Genomic DNA, 26,565 nt, shown 5'->3' with positions numbered 1-26,565 from the left:
CTCTTGGCTCATTTCTATGAGGCAATCATTCCCTCGTAACATTCCCAAAATGCAGCAGGGCCCAAGCCATCGGCACAATTCTGCCTGCTGTAAACCGTGGCTTAGCCTGGTGTATCCACAGACCATTCACCATCTTGTGGCCAAGCCAGTAATTTCAGACATTCCTCTTGCTCACGGCCTCCTGTCTTTTTAGAGACTGGGAGCTGACCATGTTCTCGCTCCAAGGAATCTTGCCTATTTCTGTCCACAGAGTGGCAGGTCCTTGAGGCAGGACAGAGGCATGGTAGTTGGGTCACAGCTGCCATCCTAATGTTACCTGCGGAAGGAAAGCAGGTGGTACCAGAGGCCCTTCCTGCTGCACAATTTCTACACTGAATCAGGTTACGTGATTACTGATCTAGAGGGAACCCCAGGCAAGTCAGCTGAGTACTTTCATTTTCACACACGAAGAAACAGGTCCAGGATGTATAGATGATGGCCATGACCTGCTACAGGTGCTGGCCACGACCTATGCATCCTGGACCTGTTTTGGGGTGCCTGGTGTCACTACCTTCTGCAGTCAGAGACTTTACCTGCTGCTAACTCGGTGCTGATTCGGGTGTATCTGTGTGTCTTTGGGGATGTGGCTCAGCGCGGTGATGTATGTACACAGGAGATTCTCCAGGAGGGTTTGTGGATTTGCTCATTGACCTCGTGGGCTTTATTTTTTTAAAACTTCCCATAAGCTGTCATTTGGGGTTTTCCTTCTCCTGCCACTACGTGGGGCTCCCGTCTAAGCCTTCGCCCCTAATGGCACAAGCCGGCAAGAGGGAGAGTCTCTGTGGTAGGATCGGTCCCCTTTCATCCAGGAACGAAGGCTGGACCTGGAGCCTGATGGCTGACTCCCCCCCCCGCCCCACACACACACACCCCAGCACTGTGGGGTGGCTGGGCTGCATGGTCTTGGGTGCTTCGTGCAGAATGCCTGGCGGGTTACAGGATTAGGAATTCCGAGGGTACATCCCTATGAACAGGGATCAAAGCTGACCACCTGGCAGTGAGTCAGCCAAACACCTGCCCCCAAGAGGCTGAGGGATGGGCCTCGGACTGCCATCCAGAGGACTGTGGGAATGTGGTGACCCTCCAAGAGGGCCGGCAGCCAGCCCTCCTTGGTCTGGAGGGCCAGCTGATATGGGCAGGGGAGAGGCCAGGTACAGGGGCCCCATGGGTTCCAGTCCCAGGGCCATGTCAGGCAGGCCCTCCCATCCTGGGGTCTCCTTACATGTGGCAAACAAGGTGAGCGGATGATCCTGCATGACTGTTCAGCAACGGTATCCCCCTCCCACCCAGAAGGAATCCCTCCCAATGGTGCCCGTTTGTGCTAAAGGACTAGCTCCCGAAAGACCCCTAGTTAAATGTGTTAATGGCTGAGGAGGGAAAGGTGCTAGGCCACCAGCACCCCCTAGACCCTGCCCAGGTCACCTTTGGGTTTGTTGGGACCCAGGGAGCACACAGTGGTGGGGGTAGGTGCTGTGCGCGGGAGGCCATCTCTGGGAAGGCCCAGCCTTGGCAAGGGCCCCAGACATTTGGGGGCCAGAGTTCTAAGTGGGAGAGGTCCCCAGGACACACTTAATGGCAGTGGAACCCCTTGCAGCCCAGCTGGATGGAGTGGAAGACAGGTACAGACACCAGAGTAGCCCCAGGAGCATTCCCTCCCTTGGGCTTTCCAGGGCGTGACCCCATAGCCAAGTGCCCGGCTTTGTACAAGCAACAGCTATGTGAGCCCTGTAAGACGTAGGCCCCCCTTCCTTGGCTGAGCTCCAGGAAGGTAAAATGGGGAACTCCACCCCCAGGCCTCACAAAATCCATGGGGAGCAGTACAGGGGCTTCTGGGGGGCCTGGGAGTTGGAGGAGGGGGGTTTGCTGGTCTGTGATATCACCGGCCACTCTCCCATGGTTCCTGCCAGGACAGCTGGGATCCAGCCTGTAGGAAGAGGATACCCGGGGTAGAGAGGGGGAGCGGGCACCTTGGCAAGTCTGAGGAGACTGCCTAGCACCCCATCCTGCTGGCCTCTGAGGATCTCCTGTGGGCCCAGGGCCGTGGAGGGGGGCACATGTGGGATGGGGGAGCATAGGACAGGCCACTCCTCTCCTGGAGCTGCTCTCCTGGCTTTGGGCAGACCCTGGGCCACTGGGGAGGCCAAAGAATCTGCAAGAAGGCACCTGGCCATCCGCCGCCCAGGTTGGGTAGATAGGAGGGATACAGCCCGGTCCTGGCAGGCCAGAGAGTTCGGTGGGCTTCCTGCATGGCAGTTCCAGTTAACAGTCTCTTCGTGGACGACTGTAGTGAAGGCTGCAGGTGAGGTTAGCTAATGCCTTCATCGTGGTGTTAGAGGGAATGGCATCGAGGAGCAGATGGTGTGCGGCTGCCTCCCACTCCCACCCCCCAACCTTGCCCCTTCGCTGCTCCCCAGGAGGCTCTGCAGACTGCACCGGGCACCGCCTCCCTCCCCACCCTGACCGCACCTCTGATTCTCCCTTTCCATTTCTGAGTCCTCCTGCGGGGGGCGGGCAGGGGAGAGAGCCCCTGTGAGAGCACACAAGCCCCCTTCTGGGACCTGAGCTGGGGGAGGGACATCCTTAGGTGCTCTGGTGCTGGTGACAGTGAAGAACGAAGGGAAGCCAGGGGGAGTTCCTGAGGTTTTCCTTCTGTTTGTTTCCAAACCTCAGCCAGAACAGCCTCAGTTTCTTGGATGTTGAGCCTCCCTGTCTCCCCTCTATACCATGTGCCCTGTTTCTTTATTTCTAGCAAGACTGAGGATTGGGGATATTTGAATGAAGACTGAGAGCTCGACTTGGCCTACCAAGGCCTAAAAACAAGTCGCCAGGTCAAATCTGTGCCTCTTGCCTGTGCCTTCTGCGTCCGCTCTGCATGCTCATGTCTATGCTTGACTGTCCACAGGCGTGCAGGCCAGGGCACAACTCATAGGGGTGCTGCTGCACTGCCCTCAGGGCACCTGGTCAGCGCCATGCGTCCATGCTGTGGGGACGAGGTTGGGAGGCTGCTTGTTGGGGTCCAGGCAGTAGTCCTCGATGGGCCAGGATACAGATGCTCACAGGATTTAAAGAATATGCTGCTTCGGGGGAGGATCCGCAACTTGAATCTGGTTCTATTCGATTCCAGCATCTGCATTTGTGAGCCACTGGCCTGCAGCCGTGGGTGAGACGTGTAGAGGGGAGGCTGGACATGGGTGACGTACGCCGGGGCCCACAGTGACTGCTGGCTTGTAGCTCTTGGGGTTGTGTTTGAGCCTCCCAGCAGCAGGGGGTATGGTGGCCCCAGGCTCATTTCCCAGAAGAGGAAGGGGGGTGGAGTTGCTGGCCCAGCTCCCTCAGCCTGGTGGGTGGGAACCCGATGCCCTCAAGCTCTGCCTCTGAAGCTTTGCCTGCTGATGACCTACCGGAGGTCCCTTTGTAGTAACAAGAATCGGTTGTTGAGAAAAGTCCAGATTGGCTGGTGCTTGAGGCCATGTGTCTCCTGGCCCTGGGTGCAGCATGACCCCACTGCCTGTGAGCAGGGCAACCTCTGGTCTAACGGGGATCAGAGTGGGACCTGCCTCAGGTCATCACAAGGAGTAGGGTTAATGCAGGTATGTTGTCTGGCTGGCACATGGTAAGCACAGAGTCATTGTCAGCTCACGGTGGTCATGGCAGCTGTTATTCAGTGAGCTCTGTCCCACCAAGAAGTCTGTTTTATTGGGGTGAGGGGGATCTACATGTCAAGCCAGGTGCTTCCTTATGGCTCCCTAGCAGCAGAATCGATTTTTTTTTTTTAAAAATAAGCAAATGTGCAACATGAACAGAACTGAAAGTGCAGACCTAGGCATCAGGAGAGCCAGCTTCTAGAACCAGCTCTGTCGCTGCTGTGGCCTCAGAGCTCTAGCCCTCAGTTAGGGGGTGTCTCACCTTGTGCTGGGGCAGGTATCTTGTACCTTGTCCAGGGCCCTGGGCTAAGCCCCCTAACGACACTCTGTGTGCAGAGCAAGACAGCGCCAGGCATGAACTCGCATGGCACGAATCAGGAGCTGCATCTTCGGGGCGAATCCCTAGAGCCTGGGCTGTCTGCTCTCTGGGTAGGTTCGTGACTCAGTGGTGATGCCCTTGGTGTGTTGTCGCCAGAGTTGGATGCTCCCGAAGTATTGCGAGTCCTCTAGGATGCCGATTTAGTTACAGAACCCTTGGCCATGATCCTCACGTTATTAGTGCTTTCACCCGATGCTGCTGCCTGTGGCGAGCAGGTCAGTCAGTCACGTCTCCATTTCCCCATGTGTGTGAACCTGCTGAGAAGCCCCTGGGAGCCAGGCATTGCATTCAGTGCCCCTGGGGGCTGACGGAGCTCTGGGAGGCCTGGGCGTGTCCGTGGGGGACCAGATGGCAGACGCTCCCCATCTCTTGCTCCCTCAAGACTTGTTCCTTCCTGTCTTTTGGCCCAACTAGTGGAACTGTAAAATTAAAAAATAATAAATAAAAAGGCCTCTTTGTCTCCCTGCCTCCCGGGCAGCTGGGAGCTCTTAGGGGCGCTTCTGAGGCGCTTCCAGGTTTCTACCTCTGCTAGACTCTGGTCAGCATCCTTGCATCCCTGAAAGAGACTGCAGGGAATGTTCCACCGCGGGGATCGTGTCCACGGTGTCCGACCTCCCTTTCGTCCAGAACCCCCTACCTACCCTTCATGTGACCGTGTATTGCCTGGAATCAGACAGAACCCGAGAAGCCAGCACCTCGTTCACATTAGAACTTCCTGAGGACGAGGCGGTGGCTGCTTAGGAAGCTTCCCCGATCCCTGGCCACCTCATAGGGCAGATGGAGCAGGTGTCCATTCACGGCTTGACCCAGAATCCTCCGGGACTTCTCTCTGACCTTCCCCAGGTCTCCTCAAGGTCTTTTCGCTTCTGGCCCCGACACCAGCTGATTGCAAACCTTCTCTCCAGATCATTTGCAAAGAGGCTGAGTGTCTGTTTTGACTTGAAAAAAAAAAAATCGTCTATTTATGGCCACAGATAAAGCGGAGATGGTGGTGAAGATGAGGAGGAAGGGGCTAAAGCTTGCAGATGCTCTACTACAGGGACGCCGGCGGTGCAGGAGTGCAGTGCGCTAGGGTTCTGTCCTAACGAGGACATTCCTGTGAGGTTTGGGCAGATGTGGGTACTTATATGTAAGTGATGCCATGAGACATTTCTGTGGCTGGCATGTTGGCACAGAGACTGTCTCCCAATCCCAGGCCAATCGCCTGCAGCTGGCAAGGAATGGGGAGCACGGGGAGGGGGTGTCAAGGATGGGGCCTCAGCCCAGGGTGCGCAAGTTCCCATTCCCGGAGAGGTCAGGCTGGCCTGCTGGCCAATCCACCCCTCGCGTCCTTCCCGTGTTGGTCTGTGTGGTCCGTGCTGCCGCCATGTGCTTGGCATTGCCTGCTCTGCGCCCGTGTGCCTCACCCGCCCTGCAACATGCACAGGTTGCTGGAGGCGCAGCTACAGGCACAGGGCCGCGAGCACGAGGCAGAGGTGGAGGCACTTCGGGCCCAGGTGGAAGCCCTGAAGGAGGACCTGGACAGGCAGCAGCAGACCTTCTGCCAGACCCTACTGCTGTCCCCGGAGGCACAGCTGGAGTTCGGGGTTCGCCAGGAGCTGACCCGGCTCACCAACGACAACCTGGTGAGCGCCCTGCCTGAGGGCCACACCCTGAGAGCTGTGGGGCCGCCCTGGCCTTTCGCTTAGGGGGGCGAGGTTGGGGTCCTTGGCCATGCAACGGAACAGAGATTCCAGAACCCCCCTTTTCCCCCCACCATCAGCAAGGGTCTGTGGCTCCCAGGAACCTGCCCCGCCCTCCAGGGCATGGTTGGGCCTGTCTTAACGCTGCTGCCTTTGGATTTTAGGACCTCAAAGAACTGGTCGAAAAGCTGGAAAAGAATGAGAGGAAGCTTAAAAAACAGCTGAAGATTTACATGAAGAAAGTCCAGGACCTGGAAGGTGGGGCGTACGTGTGTGTGTGTGTGTGTGTGTGTGTGTGTGTGTGTGTGTGTGTGAGAGAGAGAGAGAGAGAGAGAGAGAGAGAGAGAGAGAGAGAGATGAAGCATGCATGTGGCTCAGTCCCAAGCAAGACGAGGGAAGGGACCACCTACCTCCCTCTGCACACCCTTCCTGCCTCACCCATTGTCTGGGCTGGGCCTTTCCAGCTGTGGGATAGACCAAACTGGACCCACCAGCTCACATATTCTCAGTTGGCCAGAATCGGGACACAGACCCAGCAGGGGCTCAGATGCTTCCTCTGAGACGCGGCCTTGTGGCCCTGTGGCCCTGCAGCCCAGTGACCCTGTGGCCCTGTCCTAAAGGGCTGGGAGGCAAACATGCTGTAGAAACCATGCTTCATGACCCGCAGACTCTGAGCACAGGGGCCTCGCTGCCTGTGATGGCCAGGCAGGAAGGACAGGGGTCAGTCCTGTGACTAATCTTCACACAGGAACCTGGCCCAGAGAGCTCAGGCAGGTTCAAGTGGATCTTTCAGAAACATCTGGAATGTTCTTTTCCTCTGAGTCCTTGCTATAGATCTGTTGCTCCCACCCCTCTTGGCACGTGCCACCTGGCATGGGATCCCCTCTTGGTCCCCTCGCTGCCCAGATCCCCCACCATCACCACCTGGATCCCCTTCATCTCAAGAGCCTGGTCCCCAGGGCTTGAGTCTATCTCATGCTGTCCTAATACCAAGGGCCCCTGGGCACCACACCCCCCATGGGTGTCATTTGTTTGATTGCCGGCTCACATCCACCCTGAGCACAGCGACAGCCCTAGAGGCCCCCATGCACCCTCGAGTTTCTCTGTTCTCTCCAGGTCTCATTCTCCTGGTCACTCAGGCTTCAGGTCCCTCTCTTGTTCAGGCCCAAGCACCTTGTGTGTGCTCTCCTTGAATACTCTGTGCCACCCTCTCCCCTAGCCCCCCAGGGCAGTGGGGCTTCCACATTGCCCACTTGTGCCCCTGTTGCTGTGTCCACTCATTACCTCCTTCCCCGTGGACTGCAGTGCTCCCGCCTCCAGCAGCACCTGCCTGCCTCCGTGAGCTCCTCTCTTGTGCTGTCCGGGCCGGGTGGGTTTATCAGCTCCTTCCCACCTGGCTGTTGAGGTTCTGCCCATCCTTCAGCCCCTGTCCCCCCAGGGAGCTCCACCAGCGAGTCTGTCCAGCCTCACTACCACACTTGGGTCTCAGCGCTAGGGCCAAGTTACAGGCAGTATGCATGTCCAGTGAAATGCACCGATGCAGTCCCTTAGCTGAGTGGTCCACCATCGAATACCCCACCAGCTCTGCTCCCCTGCTGAGAGCACACTATCCTGCACACAGCAGCCCACGGACACGATGGGGGCAGCCCTGCGGATGCCCACCACCCTGTCCCCTTGTGTCAGGCTAACAGAAGTCCCAAGCAAGGTTTGACGCGGCCTTTGTTCCCTGCCCCAGGCGCACCACCAGAATGCCTCCTAAGTAATCACCTTATGTCCTTGCACAGATGGCATGTGGCAGCCCTGCTCCTTGATCTCCTTGATGTGCCCCCGGGGTCTATGCCACTGGCACCAGCCTGCTCCATGATGGTGCCCAGGCCTCACATACCTGTCCTGTGGCCACACACAGGGAACCGGGTTTGGCAGGCCTAGCTAGGGCCCATGACAGCCTTGCACACAGTAGCCCTGTTTTATAACAGCTACATGGGGAGAAACAGCTGCCTGGCAGGACAGGCTGTGCACCCTGCGTTCTGTGTCCTTCCCAGGTCTTCTCTGGTCTCCCTACCTGGGGTGGCACCTCCCCTACCCTTATCTCCTCCCAGACTCCAGTGCCTGGTGCTAAGATCCTCGGGTCACCCTTGGCATGTGGCCTGGGCTGCGGGGACCGACCACATCAGCAGTGTGGGAGCTCAGAGAACCCAGAATGCTGGGTCCCCGGGTCCAGACCCAAACACATGCCCTTGACCTAAGGCCCCCCTACCCCTTGGGCCTACAGCATGGAGGTCTCTGTTCACGCCCCCTCTCCTTCCCCCACCATCTCTTTCCTGCCCAGCTGCCCAGGCACTGGCCCAGAGTGAGAGGAGGCGCCATGAGCTCAACAGACAGGTCACTGTCCAGCGGAAGGAGAAGGACTTCCAGGGCATGCTAGACTACCACAGGGAAGATGAGGCCCTTCTCATTCGGAACCTGGTGACAGGTCAGGATCCTCTGTCTCACCACCCCCGCGTGCTCCATCATTGCCAACCCCCCATTCCCCATGCTGCATTCCCCCACCCCCATCCTCAGCCCTCATCCCCTGTCCCCCCTCGTTTCGGCACTGCTAACAAGCTTCCAGGTGGTATTCATGCAAGACCTCTTCCCTGGCCTCCCACCCCCGGCCTCATAGGTGGTTGTACCCGTTCCCTCCCCCTAGTTTTGCTGCACCCGATTTCCACTTGCCTGCCTTGAGCTGTGTACGCAGCCCAGGGCAGCAGCTGCCTGCAGAGCAGGAAGGAGGCTTGGAGGAGACAGGCTGGAGGGGAAAAGGGAGGATGGTTGGCAGCCTGGTCCTCTGGACCCTGAGCCACGAGCCTCATTACTTGGAGCCTTAGGTTTTCTGTAAAGTGGAGAATGTGGGTGGTACAGTGGATGGGAGATGCAGCAGGGGGATATGCCAGATGCCTCTGTGTGGGAATCTGAGGAAGCAGGCGCTTTTGCAGGGGCATCGGGAGATCACCTAAGAGGGGAACGTTATTTCAGGGAAACGTCCTTTTGCCAAGGCTCCACCCTGCTGAGCCCCTCCCAGGGCCTGAGCGCTGCAGAGCAGGGTGTCTCCAACCTCGTGCAGAGTTTGCTTCAGTTCTTTGCTTTGGGTATCTTCAGTAACTAAATATCTTGGCACTTTTTCTAAAGGCTGATTCCCCCCAAAGTTGCCCAGCACTTTGGCAGGAGTCCTCTCGCTTCCTTCAACAGGCCTCATCTTATTCTAAGGCAGTGAGGAATGAGCCCTTAACCTCTGGTGCAGGAAACTCCCAAGTTCACAGCATTACAGTGAAAAAACAATGAGAGTGCTTGTGCCAGCAGACAGATAGCTCCTTCCCACTGTCCCTGCTCAGGTGGCCCCAGACGGGCCGTCTCCTGGGAAGCCGCCCCGGGACAGGATGCCCGGTCCCCTTCCCTTGCATCATCCAAACAAATGCCAGGACTCTGACTCCTGGTAGGTGCCCTGCACCGGCTAGTTGCTGTGGAGCGCAGAGAAGTGTAGAGCCATGGTCGCTGCCCCCAACATGTCAACACCTAGCCGGGCAGACCTAGCAAGTGTGTGGGAAATAGGACTCAGAGAGCAGCAGGACAGCCCAGGACAGGACACACTGCTGGCAGGCTGGACGGGGCTCAGGCGTCATGCCCTGGCACTAGAGGCCACAGGGAGGGGCTCTGGACACTCCTCGGCCATCCTGGCCTGCCGCTGGCTCCAACCATGTCCGAGCTGCGGCTGCCAGGTAAGTAGCCTCCAAGCGGATTGCTAAGTGGGCCCTGTGGCCTGCCCGGGCCCTGGCACATGGGTTCTGTGTGGGAGTACGCGGTTTGCCAAGCTCTCCAGGGGCCTGCCCTTGTGGCTGTGGCAGGAAGTGGCGTCCGCTCGGAGCCCCCTCTGGCTGGTGGGTGAGCTAGCCTCTCAGCGCCCAGGGCAATGTCCCCTGAGTGGAGACCTGAGTGGCGAGCCACCTGTGGGCTTGTTTCCTTCGTATCATGAGGACCAGGCATGAGGGGCAAGTTTCTCTAGTCCAGGCAGCCAGGAATGTGCTTTGGTTAGTTTGGAGTATTTAACTAGTTTGTGAAACAGAGTCAGAAGGTGTCCCACTTGGGCCTGACTCCTCCCACCGCAGCCCTCCCCCAGCCCCCATGGGAGGTTATTCTTAGGTGAGCTTCAGGGAAATATGGAAAATCTCTGCACTTCAGTCTCCTCAGAGCCCCAAGCACCTGCTATCATCTAATTTTCATTGCTTGTTGCTGTTAGACCTGAAGCCACAGATGCTGACGGGCTCAGTGCCTTGCCTCCCTGCTTACATCCTCTACATGTGCATCCGGCACGCCGACTACATCAACGACGACCTCAAGGTGCACTCCTTGCTGACCTCCACCATCAATGGCATTAAGAAAGTCCTGAAGGTAGGGGTCCCAGGCCCGGGGGGTGGTGCTTGGCAGCCGGTGTAGGGAAGCCTGCAGCTTCCCCGGCCTTGCCCTGCCCAGGCCACACTCCAGCCCTGAAGGTGACGGACAGGAATGCAGAAGCAGCTTGCCGATGGAAGTGGGCAGTTTCCAGAGAAAGGATGCTCAATCTTAGAAAGGACCCCCAAATCCACTGTGGCCATCCCACTGCCTGCAGGGGCCCTGCGACTTTAAAAAGCCATGACCAGGGATCCCTGGGTGGCGCAGCGGTTTAGCGCCTGCCTTTGGCCCAGGGCGCGATCCTGGAGACCCGGGATCGAATCCCACGTCGGTCTCCCTGCATGGAGCCTGCTTCTCCCTCTGCCTATGTCTCTGCCTCTCTCTCTCTGTGACTATCATAAATAAATAAAAGTTAACAAAAAAATAAAAATAAAAAATAAAAAAATAAAAAGCCATGACCAGAGGTGGAGGAGGATGGTCCACCTGATTCAGGGGCGGGCTGACCCCACAAGCTGAATACAGGCCTTGTCCCAGACCTTCCCAAGGAACTGGGTGCCTGCTCCCCAGGCAGGTGGTGGCACAAGGAAGGGTGCATATGCTTATCAGTCTCCAGAGTGAGGGGGCCCAGGCCAGGACAAGGCTGCTTCCAGGGCACAGAGGGATCCCAGGTGGTGGCAGCCGCTGCAGTAAGAGGCTGGTTAGGGTGCCGAGGCTCAACTGTGCAGGAGCTATGCTGAGCGGTGAGGCCTCAGTAAGAGCAATGGTCCTTCCCCACAGGCCCAAGCCCCAGGCAGCCCTTCTCTGGTTCTCACACACACACTGCCACTCTGGGACGCATGTCATCTTCAAACGTGCGGAGTCCAGATGCTAAGACCCACTGAGCCTGTGTCACCTGCACCGCCTTTCCCTTCTGGGAGTGAGCGAGCACCAGCTCATAGCTTCGAGCTTCATGCCAGCCTGGTCTTAGTAACTGTACCTCTGGCTCGGCTTGGCCTGGCTGGGCCCTGCCCTGCGCCCCAGAGGCAATCTTATCCACACTTGGCACCAAACAAACATGCTGGTGACACTCAGATCTGGGTCCCCTGCCTTGACCCCTAGCACGGGCTCTGCCCAGGAGCTTGTACCAGTCTGAGTGAGTTGAGGGCTGGCTTCAGGCCATTGCCTCAGGGGAAGCTTTCCTAACCACTGGGCTCCGCTAGCTGTGCCCAGCCCTAACAGTCGCTTCCTGTCCGACTCCCTTGTTTTATTGTCCTCAAAGCTCCCACCTCTGACATTAGGCAGGGATGGTTTTAGCTGACAAGGTGAGCTCGGTTCAGTCATTGACCCTAGGATAGGAAACTATATCCTGGCTCTTGGGTTTTCATCCAGGTATGGTTTATAGTCCTTTTCCAGAGGGTTGAAACCATTGGGTATCTGATGGCTCGATAAATATTTCACTGGCATGCTCCGTCCATCCCTTAGGTTGGATCACGAATAGTTCGGAGCAGGGCCAGCGGCCTCGTGGTCAACACACAGCCCAGGCTGTACAGCTGTGCCCCGGTGGCGAGGAGACCCAGGGAGGGGTCTCTGCGCCATGCTTGGTAGTGAAGGGATGGGACTGCCACCCCTTGACCAGGATCTCTTCTTGGGGACCGGCCATTGTCATGTCTGCTGGGAGCATGCTCAGTAACTTTGGAAACCTGGAAAGAGAAGCCCCAGGTGAGCATTTTACCAGACAGCAGAGCCCTGCTGCTAATGGGGGTTGTCCTTTTCTTTCACAGAAGCACAATGAGGACTTTGAGATGACCTCATTCTGGTTATCCAACACCTGCCGCCTCCTTCATTGCTTGAAGCAGTATAGTGGGGATGAGGTGAGTGCTAAGACAAGCCCAGCCCCTAAAGGGCACCTGAGAACCACCAAAGTACCCCCAAAGCCTCACTTCCTGGGCCATAGTGATGTGCATCCTGCTTCAGGGCACCTCAGATCTCAGCTCAGAAGGAGGCCGGGGGTGTCGTGGGAGGCAGTCCTCTATCCAAATACGCCCCCACCCTGAGAAGATATAGGGTCTTTGGGGTGCCCTCTAGGACCTTGGGCTCTGAGCATACCTTCCTCTGTCTACCTGGTAGCTCAAAGCAGGAGCAGATAGGGCACAGGATACCTGTCTGCTAGGTGGCCTCAAGGACCCTACAGCCCCAGAAAGCACCCTGAATCAAATGAGGTGGGGAAATGAGCTTATATGACCCATCCATTATCCGAGAGCCACTGGGACTCTCCAGGGAGACCCTTGTGACCTGACCTCTCTGGAGCAGCCCCCTTTCAGCGAGCACTGGAAGGAAGCTCAGTGAGTTGTCAGATGTGTGACATGATCTCCTCAGCCAACCAAGTAGTTAATCCATCTGAAGGCGGACACGGAGAAGAGGCACAACACGATCAAACTACATCTGTGGGCCTTGACCTTAAGGCCCAGCTTCCCGCTTCTAACCAAACTTGATTCCTCGACCTGCCGCCCTCCTGGGAACATTATGTCATCTTCTACTCTGGACTCCGAGGGCCCAGCTTCGTCTTTTTTTTTTTTTTTTTTTACGCCGCCTCAGAATATTTATGATAATGGTAAACACAGACTTTACAAGGGCACATCTGTGGTGAGCACTCCATCCCTGCTCAAACAGTCTGTTAGAGGACAGGAGTGTACTTGTTGTAGCAGAGGGAGTCCTAGGCTCCCTAACAAAACTATCATATTTATAATGAGAGGATATGTAGAATCTTATCTCATCCATTCTTTGATTTACTTTTACCTAGAAATTCTTGTGCTGCTTATGAAGCCAATGTCAGATCCAGGCTTGTGTAAGATCTGTGATGTTGGGGTTAGCTGCATAGCAGGATTTTGCCATAACAGAGTCTCTCTGCCAGGCTCTGACAAGATGAATACCTGGAGGGTGGCACACAGATGGGGAGGGACTGGCTCTTTCCTGTTTCCATCCCCAGAAACCCTTCCATACCCAGGCAACAATAGCTTGTCCAGTAGCAGCAGCAGCAGCCTTCCTAGTCTTACCGTTTTCCAACACTCCCAGAACCAGTATGTTTGTGCCCCCTAAGAGATCACCATCAGCCATTCAGCAACCCTGCCTCAGGGGTCTGGGTCTGACTCCACAGTCCCTTCTCCAACCACAGAGACCCCACACCAGCCAAGGCACTCAGCGTGGGTTAGAATTCAGTTCCATGAGTCTTTCCCCCATTCCCCCACTCTGGCCCCTGAAGGAACGGTGCCCACGCTCTGCATTCAGCCCAGCAGCTTGGTAACACAGGGCACGTCTTCACTCTGGTCTCTCCATTAAGAATCCCAGTTCATCCCAGACACCACTCCCAGGCCCCTGGGGGTTGCCTCAACCTCCCTTTTCCCCCTTACACTTTCACTTATATTAAGAATAATGTATCAAGAGACCTGAGACCCAGAGCACACTACAGCCAGATCCATGTAGTCTAAACAAAGAGGGAAAATATATATATATATATATATCTTGTCTGTCACAGTGATTTTTTTTTCTTTTACCTGCCTTTTAGTTTTTATTAAAAAATTGCTGTGTAATATGAGTTGGCAGGAGAGGCTTTGCTGGGGATGGTCACCCTTTTGAAGACGCTGAGCTTCTTGGCTGCTTTTGGTTTACCTTGGCATGACTACAAAGGGATGTTGGTCACATGAATTGTTTCGATATTAGTAATTCTCTTCATGTGATTTCATCTTGTTAGCATAGGAAGCTAGGAGGACACAGTGCTGTTGCCGTGACATTGTTTCAGTCTGTTAATCCTGATACCCAATGATAGAATCCATGTAAAATTTCTCATTCTAAAAACATAATCTGACACAGGGACGTACCCTTCAGTGGCTGTGGTATTTCACATTTTAAAGTAACCTGGCCTGTTAGGAGGAGAGTCAGAGAATCAGGGAGCATGATCCCTCTTTCCCTGGACCTGCTACCAATCTGGGTTTGATGCTGTAGATAACTCACTTCCTCAGGATGTGGACTGATTTAGGCTTATTTTTCTATTTTTTAAAAATATTTTACTTATTTATTTGACACAGAGAATGAGAGAGAAGGAGCCCAAGCTGGGGGAGTGGCAGGAGGAGGAGAAGCAGGCCTTCCACTGAGTATGGAGCTCCAAGTGGGGCTTGATCCCAGGACCCTGAGATCAGGACCTGAGCCGAAGGCAGGGGCCGAACCGAGTGAGCCACCCAGCCGTCCCTGGGTTTTTTAAATCCAGCATTTCCAACCTCTCTATCATGCTGAGGTTCTGCTCTGCCTTCAAATTCAAGAGCCATTATTGAGGCCTCAAAAACTGACAGGCTCCTCTAGAACATCCTAGTGATAGAGACTGATGAAGTCCCACCAATAGGGTATCCATGAACATGACCAAGACCCAGAAGTCCTGTGAAGCCCAGCAGACTGCCGAGCCTCTTGTAAAACTTGCTCTCTCTCTGCAGGGCTTCATGACTCAGAATACTGCCAAGCAGAATGAGCACTGTCTTAAGAACTTTGACCTCACTGAATATCGTCAGGTGCTGAGTGACCTTTCCATTCAGATCTACCAGCAACTCATTAAGATCGCCGAGGGTGTTTTGCAACCTATGATAGGTAAGCTGGCAGTGGGAGATCTCCAGCACTCATGTAGGGTCAGGAATGACGGCGAATGCTGCCGACTTTCAGGGAAGCCAAGATCCTAGGTGTGGCCTCTAGAAAACCAGAACCTTCCCAATTAAAGCAGTGAGGAGGTATGTGCTATGTGCTCAGAAAGAGCTATGAAATCTTCCATAGGTAATGAATATAAATTCAAAAGGTACAAATGCATATACAATGAAAAAAGTATAATCCTCATGCCCATATGTATACTTTAATCATGAAAAAAGAAAAGAATTAAGCAAACACACTAGGAAGTACTCATGTGATAAATATTTACTGAACACCCCATCTATAGCAGTACACTTGGTCCCCAAACATGAAACTGGAGTCGAAACATAAGAGCTGGGTTTTTTTAGTTAAAAGAAAAACACAGTCATCATTGCTCATCACTCAATGTGCTGCATGAAGGCGAGGGAAGAAATACTCCCCTGGCCTGGGTTGTAGCTTCCCCCTGGTTCTTACAACACAAACAGATTACAGGAGAATTCCAGGTGGGCCAGAGTGCTCCATGCCATCTGGAAATTTATCTTTCTAGGATAAAGTTCATTCCATATTCTTATTCCCATCTGAGAACCTTTTAGTGAGGCCCTAGGCATAGGGAGCCTTGGGGGGTACTCACAACTCCAAATAATGCGATGGCTAATAGCATCAGTTCTGCAGTTGGACATACCTGGCTCGAATCCTGGCCCTGCCAACCCCTAGTGTTGTGACCTTGGGCAAGTAATGTGACTTCTGTATGCCTCGATGGTCCTCATCAGGAAATGGGTTGTTGGAAGATGGAAAGGAATACTGAGCATCAAGCCCCTGGCACATAGGTAAATGCTGTGTAATAAGTATGACACATCAGCAAGCATAAGATTTATATGGTCAGTGGCTCATGTCAAAGAGCTGTTTGAACATCAGTGCGATGATCTCAAGGTCCAGGGCCAACTCAATGAGCAGGCTGGGACTACATACAAGTTGCAAACTTTCTACTTTGCACCGAAGCCAATACAGGATCAACTTGGTACATGCCCTTATCTTTGTCCCACCACTAATAAAGTCAAGTGAAAATTTGGTCTACAGATTCAGTCCAAGGTTTCTATGTGGCAGTCTTATTCCATTCAGACAGCAGCACATTAAATGTGATGCCGAATGCTGTGAGTTTCTGAGCACATCAACATTGTGTATCAGTGGATGGTGCCATTGTGAAAGCCTAAAGTGCAGAATGATCTGAGTGGCCCAGAAACAGATCTCTGGGGAACATGCAAGCTTCTCTGATCATGCTTTTCTTTCAGTTTCCGCCATGCTGGAAAATGAGAGCATTCAGGGTCTATCTGGTGTGAAGCCAACTGGATACCGGAAGCGCTCCTCCAGCATGGTAGACGGGGACAACTCGTACTGCCTGGAAGCCATCATCCGCCAGATGAATTCCTTCCACACGGTCATGTGTGACCAGGGCCTGGACCCTGAGATCATCCTTCAGGTGTTCAAGCAGCTCTTCTATATGATCAACGCCGTGACTCTCAACAACCTGCTCCTGCGGAAGGACGTCTGCTCTTGGAGCACAGGCATGCAGCTCAGGTAGGGGACAGGTGCCCTGCCCTAGCCACAGGGTGGAGGGACCTGCACCCACCAGCTCGACATATCTCTGGAAATGAGACCCATATCTAACCGCTGGTCCTTGTCACAGCATGCAACACAATTCTATCACCTTTGCGTTGTTGGTGGCATTCAACACAGAGATGGTGACCTGGTAAACAAACAAGTTCAGAGCTTGAAAGATATTTACATACTCTAAAAATTGTAAAGACCACATGGATAGATCAGAGGGAAAAATCAATGAATTCAGCCTGGCGAAGGCTCACATAGAAGCTTAAATATTCGTCAAAGTCAAATATCAGTTGCTTCAATTCAATAGATTAAATACCTTGTTTTCCCATTAACTTACACAGACTTTTCACATGCCTCATCTTTGCTTGATTTTTTTTTAAAGATTTTGTTTATTTAACAGCACTAGTGGGGGTGGGAGGGGAGCTGCAAGGAGTGGTAGAGGGAGAAGCAGGCTCCCCACAGAGCAAGGAGCTCAACATGGGGCTCAATCCCAGGACTCTGGGGTCGTGACTTGAGCCAAAGGCAGATGCTTCACTGACTGAGCCCCCCAGGCACCCCTTTTTGCTGGATTTTAAACACGCATTCATTCATTTATTCATTCAGCAAGACATGACAGCACCAGGCACTTCTGGAGCTTTGGCCCAAGTGAGCTAGTGGGGGTGAAGAGCACGCTCACCTTGTGTGTAGGTGGCACCATAAACACAGCAGGCACACTCATCCCAGCATGTTGGGAGCACAGGTCTAATGCCGCTCACTTTGGCCTGTATCAAGGTACAATATAAGCCAACTGGAGGAGTGGCTTCGGGGAAGGAACCTTCAGCAGAGTGGAGCTGTCCAGACTCTGGAGCCTCTGATCCAAGCAGCTCAGCTCCTGCAGTTAAAGAAGAAAACCCCAGAGGATGCGGAGGCCATCTGCTCCCTGTGCACCTCGCTCAGCACCCAGCAGGTATGTGGCCCTGGCACCCCACGGCCCGCCTTCCTTTCCTAGGCTGTTCCCCCTGGCGTCTTGTGTGTGTGTCCATGGTGCTCCTGCGGCCTTTCTGTGCCCCTAATGACACAACAGAAGCTGTCGCAGATGGGATGTTCTCTGCGAACCAAAGACTGCCTTGGTCTGGGGAACGAGATGCCACCGTTCCCCCCATAACTAACTTTCCAGGCCCTCTTGCTCTCATAGAAAGATAAGGTAGCAAACCCACAAAACATTAAGCTTGGATAAAAATGTATTTTTGTTTTTGTTTTTAGAAAGAGCACATGTGCAAATGGTTAGGGGGGAGTGGGGAAGGCAGAGAGTCTGAAACAGGCCCCATCCCCAGTGCAAAACCAACACGGGGCTCCATCTCATGACCTGAGCCAAAAGCAAGAGTCAGGCGCTTTGCCCACTGAGCCATGGATCTCCAGGGACCCCTGGTTTGTTGGTTTGTTAGGGTAAAAGCATCTTTTTAAACACAATGAATTTTGGAATGTTTCTCACTAGAAATTTTAGATTTTGTTCAGAAATGGGCAGCATCATGCCTTTGGAGTTAAATAAATCACTTTCTTTACCACTATATACTCATTATGGCCCTGTTTTCACTTAGAATCCATTAACATAATTTTAAACAGTCATTAAGAACCTAGAAGCGTTTAAATGTACCTTTCCTCCCTGCCCTCCCCTGGCCAAATTGTATTTAGACTAGGACTCAGTTGCAGAGATGTTACCAGTCTATCAAAAGATAAATCTTATCCCCTCACAGAGAGACCTGCCCTCCATCAGGAGTGTGTGTATTTAGAAATGAGCCACTGTGGAGTGACCTCACAAAATGCAACTAGCATAAGGAAAGGAGAGTTTCTACATTAACTCATGCACCTTCTTCTCCCTGTCCAGCCTTACAGCATGAAATCCAGTCTCAGTCTCGCAAACATACCCCTTTCCTTACCTCCCCGCTCACCACTAAAAGATGAAATGCCAGACTCTTAAGAAAGCTGCTTCCTATAAATGTGATGAAAGTTTTCAATTTGTATCCCCCTTGTAAATATATTTTGCTTTCAGTTTACTTCCAGAGTTCAACTGGCATTGTTTTGCATTATGACAGGCTACTCCCACCAAACGATTGTAGGCAGATAGGAGATGATTCTCTTGTTCAATTAGGAAAAATTGTTCCTTTTATAAGTGATTTTGGGGTCATGGGAGGTGGGGTCATGGTCAAACAACCTCTTGTTATCTAAGGTAAGATCTCCAGTGCTCTTTAAGAGATCTTTGAACTACTGGTAGATAAGAGGCTGAGGGTTTCAGGCAACAGTTTCCTAGAATCATTATCTTATAAGCCAGGAGCCATTAGGGCAGGTAGGGATGTAGGAGACAGGAATGCAGCAGGAGGGCTCAGATCTACCAAAGCCCCTGGTCTGTAGTTTACGGACTGTAGACTTCTCAGTATCATTCCAGCTTCAGGGTGTGGGTCCTGCCTAAAGAAGATTGAGTTCTTCTGCCAATGTCCTATATTCTTTGAAATCCAAACATTGTCTTATGTTCGTTTAGCTCTCTGCTAAGCTTTTGTTTGTATTCCAACAGATTGTCAAAATTTTAAACCTTTATACTCCAGTGAATGAATTTGAAGAACGGGTAACTGTGGCCTTTATACGAACAATCCAGGTGAGTTTTAGAATATTAATGAATTCTATAATATCCTGGTCCAAAACTAGTATCAATTTTATAAACTTTGCTTCTCTTTGTTAATAAAGCTGGTTATGGGGCAGCCCTGGTGGCGCAGCGGTTTGGCGCTGCCTGCAGCCTGGGGTGTGATCCTGGAGACCCGGGATCGAGTTCCACATCAGGCTCCCTGCATGGAGCCTGCTTCTCCCTCTCCCTGTGTCTCTGCCTCTCTCCCTCTGTGTCTATGAATAAATAAATAAAATCGTAAATAAATAAATAAATAAATAAATAAATAAATAAATAAAGCAAGCTGGTTATGTTATATGCCAGAAGACCTCACGTTCTCAGGCTTTCCCTTAGTAAATACTACCCATAAATCACTTACATATGTACACAAAAGACTGAACTTTATCACTCTGCTCAGATTTTAGACATAGTCTAAGTATTATCTGCCACTAGCATGTTATTGAATTATAGCACCAAGTGGAATTAACAAAGTAAGCAGAGTATCAACCCCACCCAGGAACTAAAGAAATATTATTTTAAGAAAACAGTTTGAGCTCTTCAATCTTGTCTCTAAGATGTATAGTTTTGCCCTTAGGAATATGCTTGAAAGAAAATATATTAGGGAAATGATTATTTAAATCTGTCTTGAGATGATGGGATTTTTTTTTTTTTTAAGGATGAGCTTCCTAAAGCCCAGCCTTAGGTGATTTGGCCTGAATACCTGACTTTGTGTGTGACTGAAGCTGACAGCACCTGTATAATGAATCACCTCAAGCTGACTCATAAAATGGTCCAATGGTGACCATCCCTCCTGTTGCTAGATGTAGGGAACATCTTGAGGAGATATGACACTTTCTCAAACATCTAAGCCTCTTTAGCCAGCAAAGTGGGTGGTAGCAACATATGAAAACAGGATAAAAGAAATGGCTGAAAGCAATCAGAGGAGTCAGGAAAAGGGGAATTAAAATGAAGGTTTATAAAAAAAAAAACACTCAAGATTCTTGAGAACATATGGGGTATGAGAAGCTAGTCCCCTCTGATGTGTGCTTGGGGTTTTGTTCAGGGTGCCTTACTGCATTTCAGTGTAGAGATCCAGAGATTGAGAAAGTCGGCTACGTCAAAGAATACATGAACTTTTTAGCATTGTGTATACGTAGAGAACAGAGGCTGAAGGCCAAGGGAAGGATGGTGGTCAGTGGGAAGGTGGTTTGTCTAAAGGCAGGGGAGGAAGAGCAGTGACACAGACCACAGAGGAAAGCAGGCAGAGATTGAGCAGCACGGGGATCAAGAGCGTGGTGGGGCGCTGACTGGACAGATCCAGTTAGGACTCAGCCACAGTCAGCTACTTTCCTCAGCTGCCGCTAAGGTGCTCAGTCCTTCCGAGGAAGCTAAGGCCGCGTTGGGGTGAGGCCCTCACTTCAGCCGGCGACTAGCACCGCGCTCGGCACGCGCCCTCTCCATGGCCTCCGTCTCGGAGCTCGCCTGCATCTACTCGGCCCTCATCCTGCAAGATGATGAGGTGACAGTCACGGAGGATAAGATCAATGCCCTCATTAAAGCAGCGGGTGTGAATGTTGAGCCTTTCTGGCCGGGTTTGTTTGCAAAGGCCCTGGCCAACGTGAACATTGGGAGCCTCATCTGCAATGTAGGAGCTGGTGGACCTGCCCCAGCAGCTGGCACTGCGCCAGCGGGAGGTCCTGCTCCTTCCACCGCTGCTGCCCCAGCTGAGGAGGAAAAAGTGGAAGCCAAGAAAGAAGAATCTGAGGAGTCTGATGATGACATGGGCTTTGGTCTCTTTGACTAAACTTTTATAAGCTGCTCAATAAAAAGCTGAACTCCTAAAAAAAAAAAAAAAAAAAAAAAAAAGGAGGAAGTGTCTGCTGACAGAAGAGAAGCCACTGCGCTATCTCCCTCACCTTGGATTTTACACGAACCAGAGTACAAGTTCAGGAAGTCTTACTTGGTGTTGAATCTCTGAGACACACATGCAGAGGGAGAATTCGAACTGCTCACATGCTGGCGATGGCACTGTTTAGGAGGAGTTAGAAGTCACGCCAAAGGTTGAAGAAGTTTTGCCATATCAGACGTTGGCCTTGAATTAAGAGCAGAAGGAAAAGGTAGCAGAGGTCGGTCACGAAGCCTCTGAAGATTCGTGTGGTCAGATTCGGAGTCGCCTTCAGCTGCCCATTTCAGTGGCTGGTGACACTACCAAAAATTTTGGTTTTTGGTTTTTTTGTTTTTGTTTTTTTGCCAGCTGTAGTTTGATGCCCTGTTTCTCCCTAGACAGAGGATACGCAGAGGAAATGGTGAACCAGTCCGTGCTTGCTTCCTGTACTTGAACACGTCTTATGTGGAATAGATACTGTGTGCTTGGAGGGCATGGGCAAAACATGCTGACCTTTGAAACTGTAAATCTGAGGAGTTGATTAAACTCCCCAAAGGGTTCACAGGACAATTCCTATGAAACGACTCTCTTGTGGATTTTTAAAAGATTTTATTTACTTATTCATGAAAGAGAGAGAGAGAGAGAGAGGCAGAGACACAGGCAGAGGAAGAAGCAGGCTCCATGCTGGAAGCCCAATGTGGGACTCGATCCCGAGACTCCAGGAGCATGCCCTGAGCCAAAGGCAGGTGCTAAACCACTGAGCCACCCAGGGATTCCCCCACTGTGGATCTTAAATAAGTATACATGCCTTTTGCTGCTGAATTATACACAATATGGGTGTTTTCTTTTCAACTTTTATCCATTTTTATACCCTCCTCTCAATTCAAACTCCTTAAAGAGTAGAGCCTACGGAGCTACCTAAGGGCAAGAAATAAAAGGTCCTTAAGTGCTAGGAAACCATTTCCAGGGCCTTTTGGCCTGTCCCATTCGATGTACACGTTCATACACTGTTGGACCAGGTTTTTTGGTTTTTTTTTTTTGTTGGACCAGGTTTGTAGTAATCAATGCAGCCAAGCCGAGAGCGAACTGAGTGCCAAACTGTCAGCCATCCTGGAAAGACCACTCCTCCAGGGTTGCATCAAAGCCACCATTTGGTGTTGTAAATTAGAGAAAGTGGTTGCTTATCTCTCTCTAAATGCCATTGCTTCTGCTAAACTTTTCCTATTTCAAACTGCTTTTTCAAACTGTTTAAAGTACTTTAACATGGTGGCCTGGTTGGTTGGGTATCCAATTCTTGATTTCCACTCAGGTCATGACCTGGGGGTTGTGAGATTGAGCCCCAGTTTGGACTCCATGCTCAGCAGGGAGTCTGCTTGAGATTCTCCCTGCCCCTCCCCCACTCACACGTTCCTTCCTTCCTTCTCTCTCTCTCTCTCTCTCAATAAATTATTAAAATAAAATATATTTTGGCCCACCTTTCATATGATACCATGCACATGGAGGCTTTTAAGTTGACAACTGGAAATTTAAAGTGTTTTCCATTCATTCTCCACATTCACCTTTACACAGCCACTGTAGAATCAACTCGCAGTCCTAGGCTTACACTGATTTTATCCCAAAAACCTGTTCCCCAGCACTTTTGAAATGATGCTGCATTATTTACTGACCTCAGCCCTGCTAGAAGGCTTTAGAAATATGAAAGTGCTGTGAGTGATGGTCACATGTAACATGCAGATGCTGGATGAGTTCAACAGATAAACATCTCTAGGGACGCCTGGGTGGCTCAGCGGTTGAGCATCTGCCTTTGGCTCAGGGCATAATCCTGGGATCCTAGGATTGAGTCCCACATCAGGCTCCCTGCATGGAGCCTGCTTTTCTATCTGCCTGTATTTCTGCCTGTGTGTGTGTGTGTGTGTGTGTGTGTGTGATGATTAAATAAAATCTAAAAAAAAAAAAAATCCCTCGATCTTCTCTAAAACAGGGAATTGATGAAACTTCTAGAAAGTTACAACATATCAAAATGTTGTGACTATCTGAAGCAATGGTGGTAAGTTCCTAACGAGAAAATGAGTTTTGATAGTTTAAGCTACTAGGGGGACGACCATGCTTTCGGGAAATCTGGGTGTACTGATTTTCCCCTGGGCAGCATTCCTGGTTAACCAGGCTCAGTGGCCTTGGTAAAAGTGCTCCACCTGGGCTCATGGTCCAGAGGCTGGTGGGACATGAATGGGCAAAAAGAACAAAGGAGCAAATGGTAAAGACAACAGCATTTAACACAGGACCCATCAAGTGCCAGACGCTATTCTTGTGTTTTACGCAGCATTCACTCTTTTTCAGTAATCACTTCTGACACATAGCTACTAGTTTTCCGTGTGCCCTATATGCTTCACTGCCTCTGTGTGTGGTTCGGTTCTGTGGTATGCCATTTTGAGTCCCCACTTCCCTTGTCTGTATGCTCTGTAGGCATCAGTGTTTACCCTGATGACGGCAACTAACATCCTAAACTTGCAACCACCTACCGTAAATAATACCAACTTAGTTTCAGTGACACGCGATTTTGCTGCTCCTATGTCCATCCCTCCCTTTATACTGTTATTGTCACATCTGTTACACATTCTGTTCCCATTAACAGAAATGCGTAATTGTTTTCTGCATCCATATGAACAGCATAGGAAAAAGGAGTTACAAACCAGAAGTAAGGCGTCAACTGCCCCACTCACGTGTGTTCTTCATTTCTTCAATGGCTTCTGGTTACTGTCTGATGTCCTTTTATTTCAGCCCAGAGAACTTTCTTTTGTCTCCTCTGCTTTTGTTTACCTGGAAGTGACTTAATTTCTCCTTCATTCTTGAAGGATGATTTTGCTGGATACAGAGTTTTTGGTTAAGTGTTTCCTTCAGGGATTCAAATATGGTACCCCACTGCCTCTGGCCTCCATGGTTCCCGATGAGACATCTGCATGGAATCTTAAGGTTACCTGTATGTGATGAGTCATTTCTCTCTGTTTTCAAGAGTCCCTCTCTGTTGTTGGACTTTGATAATTTGTCCTATATCTCAATGTAAATGTTTTTTATCTTGCTTTTTTTTTTTTTAATACTGTGGACAGTCTTGGGGGGTGTACCTTTCATCAAATTTGGTACATTCTCAGCCATTACTTCTTCAAGTGTTTTACTGTCCGCCCCTTTCTCTCTCCTCCTTCCAGGACTCTACTGTGAGGTATACATGGGTACACTTTATGGTCCTACAGGTGGCTCAGGTTCTGTTCACTTTTATTCATGGTTTTTCCTATATCTGCTCCTCAAACTAGGTAATTTCAATTGCCTTAATCTTCAAGTTCACTGATTATTTCTTCTGCCTGCTCAAGTCTGCTGTTCAGCCCTTCTAGTGAACTGACAAGTTTCATTTCAGTTATACTTTTCCTAAAATGGCTCCAAAGTGAGGGGGAAAGAGGAGGGGCTGTGTCCCTTTGAACCTTCCAGTTGCTGCCATGCAGGGAAGCCACTGTATCCTTAGAGAAGCCAAAAATCAGAACAAGCATCTGTGCCATCCCTCAGGGAATACCAGACCAACAAGCACATGACCCTAGATTTTTGGAAGACAAAGGCCCACTGCCTGCCCTACTGCGCTGGCAGCTTCTCCAGGAGTGTGAGCCTCTGCCTGCAGCTGCACAGGGGCTGGAGGCTGGGGCATAGTGACTGGTTCACATGTGTTGCTCCTTTAGCAAACAAAGATAAGCAGCCTCCCCCTCCTTTAGCAAACAAAGATAAGCAGCCTCCCCCTTCATACTGGATCACAATTGCTTTTTTCCAACTCAGTGGCTGCTTCAGTGGAGGGACTGAGGCCCAGTGCTTCCCACTCTGCCATTTTGTGTGATGTCACTCTCCCCATTCCAGTTTACAGATGAGGAAACTGAAGCATAGATAGGTTCAGGAATTTGCCCAGGATGGTGCCAGATGAGAGCTCAGCCCTATCTACCTCTAGAGCCCATGATCTTTTTTTTTTTTAAGGTTTTATTTATTTGTGAGAGACAGAGAGAGAGAAGCAGAGACACAGGCAGAGGGAGAAGCAGGCTCCATGCAGGGAGCCCGATGTGGGACTCGATCCCAGGACCACACCTTGAGCTGAAGGTAGACGCTTAACCACTGAGCCGCCCAGGTGTCCCGAGAGCCTATGGTCTTAACCCCTTCACTATAGGACTGCTCTACATGATTTGCACCTGAGATGTATTTTTCTATTGTCCCTTAGATGGAAAACTTTTTTTTAAAGACTGCTAGAATGAGGGGCGAGCTTAAAGTCGTCTATGATCCAACAAGCCAGAACCAGGGCTCCTGTCCCTGCCGAATACCACAGAGGCCCATGTTCTCCCAAAGCCCAGTCTGTCTTAAATATTTCCATGATACCTGCTAATTCACTTTTATGAGTTCACCAAAACTGATTATTTTTAGGTGGTATGTATTTCACACGGTCTTACTCTCGTCCACAGGCACAGCTCCAAGAGCGGAACGACCCTCAGCAGCTGCTGTTAGATTCCAAGCACATGTTTCCTGTTTTGTTTCCATTTAACCCGTCCTTGCTGACCATGGACTCAATCCACATCCCGGCCTATCTCAATCTGGAGTTCCTCAATGAGGTCTGACAAGGTGCAGTCCCACCTCTGGCTCCATTTCCAGTGAGAGCAACGAAGGAAGCGTACTATAAAGTGAATGTAAGAGTCTGTTAAATCTGTAAAAGTGGATCAGATCCAAGACAGCCTGTGCAGAGTACTGAACTCTTCGGAGTAAGACATATTTGTCATTATTTTTTGTACCTACTGCTCAGAATAAAAACACTCGAAATATGGAAGATTTTAAGCATATGATTTCAGTCTAAACAAATACACATTATAATAACCTATGACCACCAACCAGTCCCCGTGGCCATATAAAGGGTGCCAATCTGTAAAGTGGAAACTGCCTAGATTTGCTCTTTGCATATACCTGGAGGATGCCCAAAGTAACATATTAAGAATATGTTACATAAATTGCCTTCAGAGGATTTTTAACAAATAATGGTACTAATCACCATGATACTGTCGCAGAGTGGGTAACGTTTCCCCAGGTCAGTGAACCACAGGTGCAAATGAGTGTGGGGGCAGATGTTCTGAGAACAAACATACAGGGCTGTTGGGCCTTCTAGAAAAGTTTTTCAAAAGTATTTTGAATGCCTAGTGATGTAACTGACCTCCAGATGTTTTGAGCACTGGCTTCTAAAACAACATTAGAAGACTCCATTCCTCATATGCTTAAACCCTTTTTGCACAGACCTGGGTTTACGGAAGAGTTGTGCTAAAAATGCTGCAGTCCCAAAATTAAAATGTGAACAACATGGAAAGATAGGCTTTGTTTCCAATGCTAGTCCATGTGCTTCCTGAGCCCACAAAACCTTTCACAAAAATCGACATAGTCTAAATATTAGAAAAGAATGCCAACTTTTGTCTTATTTACAGATTAAAAACCAAGTCCATATGAAAGCCTATAATCCCCTCACACCATAAAACCTCCAGTAAGAGCATCACATAATGCACTGTGATTCCAGGTAACCAAAACAGTGAAGAAAAACAAAGTTGTCTTGAGAACCAGAGGTTGAAAAA

General features: G+C 50.8%; 1 protein-coding gene and 1 pseudogene across 1 annotated transcript in view; both read left to right on the top strand.

Annotated features, from left to right (window-relative positions):
• Positions 1–25,778, top strand: part of MYO5B (myosin VB) — a 326,731-nt gene extending 300,953 nt beyond the window's left edge. Inside the window, exons 30-39 of the mRNA XM_072734804.1 lie at positions 5,489–5,687; positions 5,909–6,002; positions 8,074–8,217; positions 10,018–10,169; positions 11,930–12,019; positions 14,630–14,780; positions 16,103–16,388; positions 17,190–17,364; positions 18,967–19,047; positions 25,420–25,778. Of these exons, the coding sequence (XP_072590905.1) occupies positions 5,489–5,687; positions 5,909–6,002; positions 8,074–8,217; positions 10,018–10,169; positions 11,930–12,019; positions 14,630–14,780; positions 16,103–16,388; positions 17,190–17,364; positions 18,967–19,047; positions 25,420–25,572 (1,525 nt within the window). The 3' untranslated portion in view covers positions 25,573–25,778. The remainder of the gene's footprint in view (positions 1–5,488; positions 5,688–5,908; positions 6,003–8,073; positions 8,218–10,017; positions 10,170–11,929; positions 12,020–14,629; positions 14,781–16,102; positions 16,389–17,189; positions 17,365–18,966; positions 19,048–25,419) is intronic.
• LOC112925317 (large ribosomal subunit protein P1 pseudogene) lies at positions 20,403–20,921 on the top strand (annotated as a pseudogene).
• Positions 25,779–26,565: the final 787 nt, after the last annotated feature.

The sequence above is a fragment of the Vulpes vulpes genome, chromosome 13, assembly GCF_048418805.1.
Source record: "Vulpes vulpes isolate BD-2025 chromosome 13, VulVul3, whole genome shotgun sequence".
NCBI classification, from domain to species: Eukaryota; Metazoa; Chordata; class Mammalia; order Carnivora; family Canidae; genus Vulpes; species Vulpes vulpes.
Note: the sequence above shows the minus strand (reverse complement) of the source record. Positions and strands in the feature narration are given on the sequence as shown.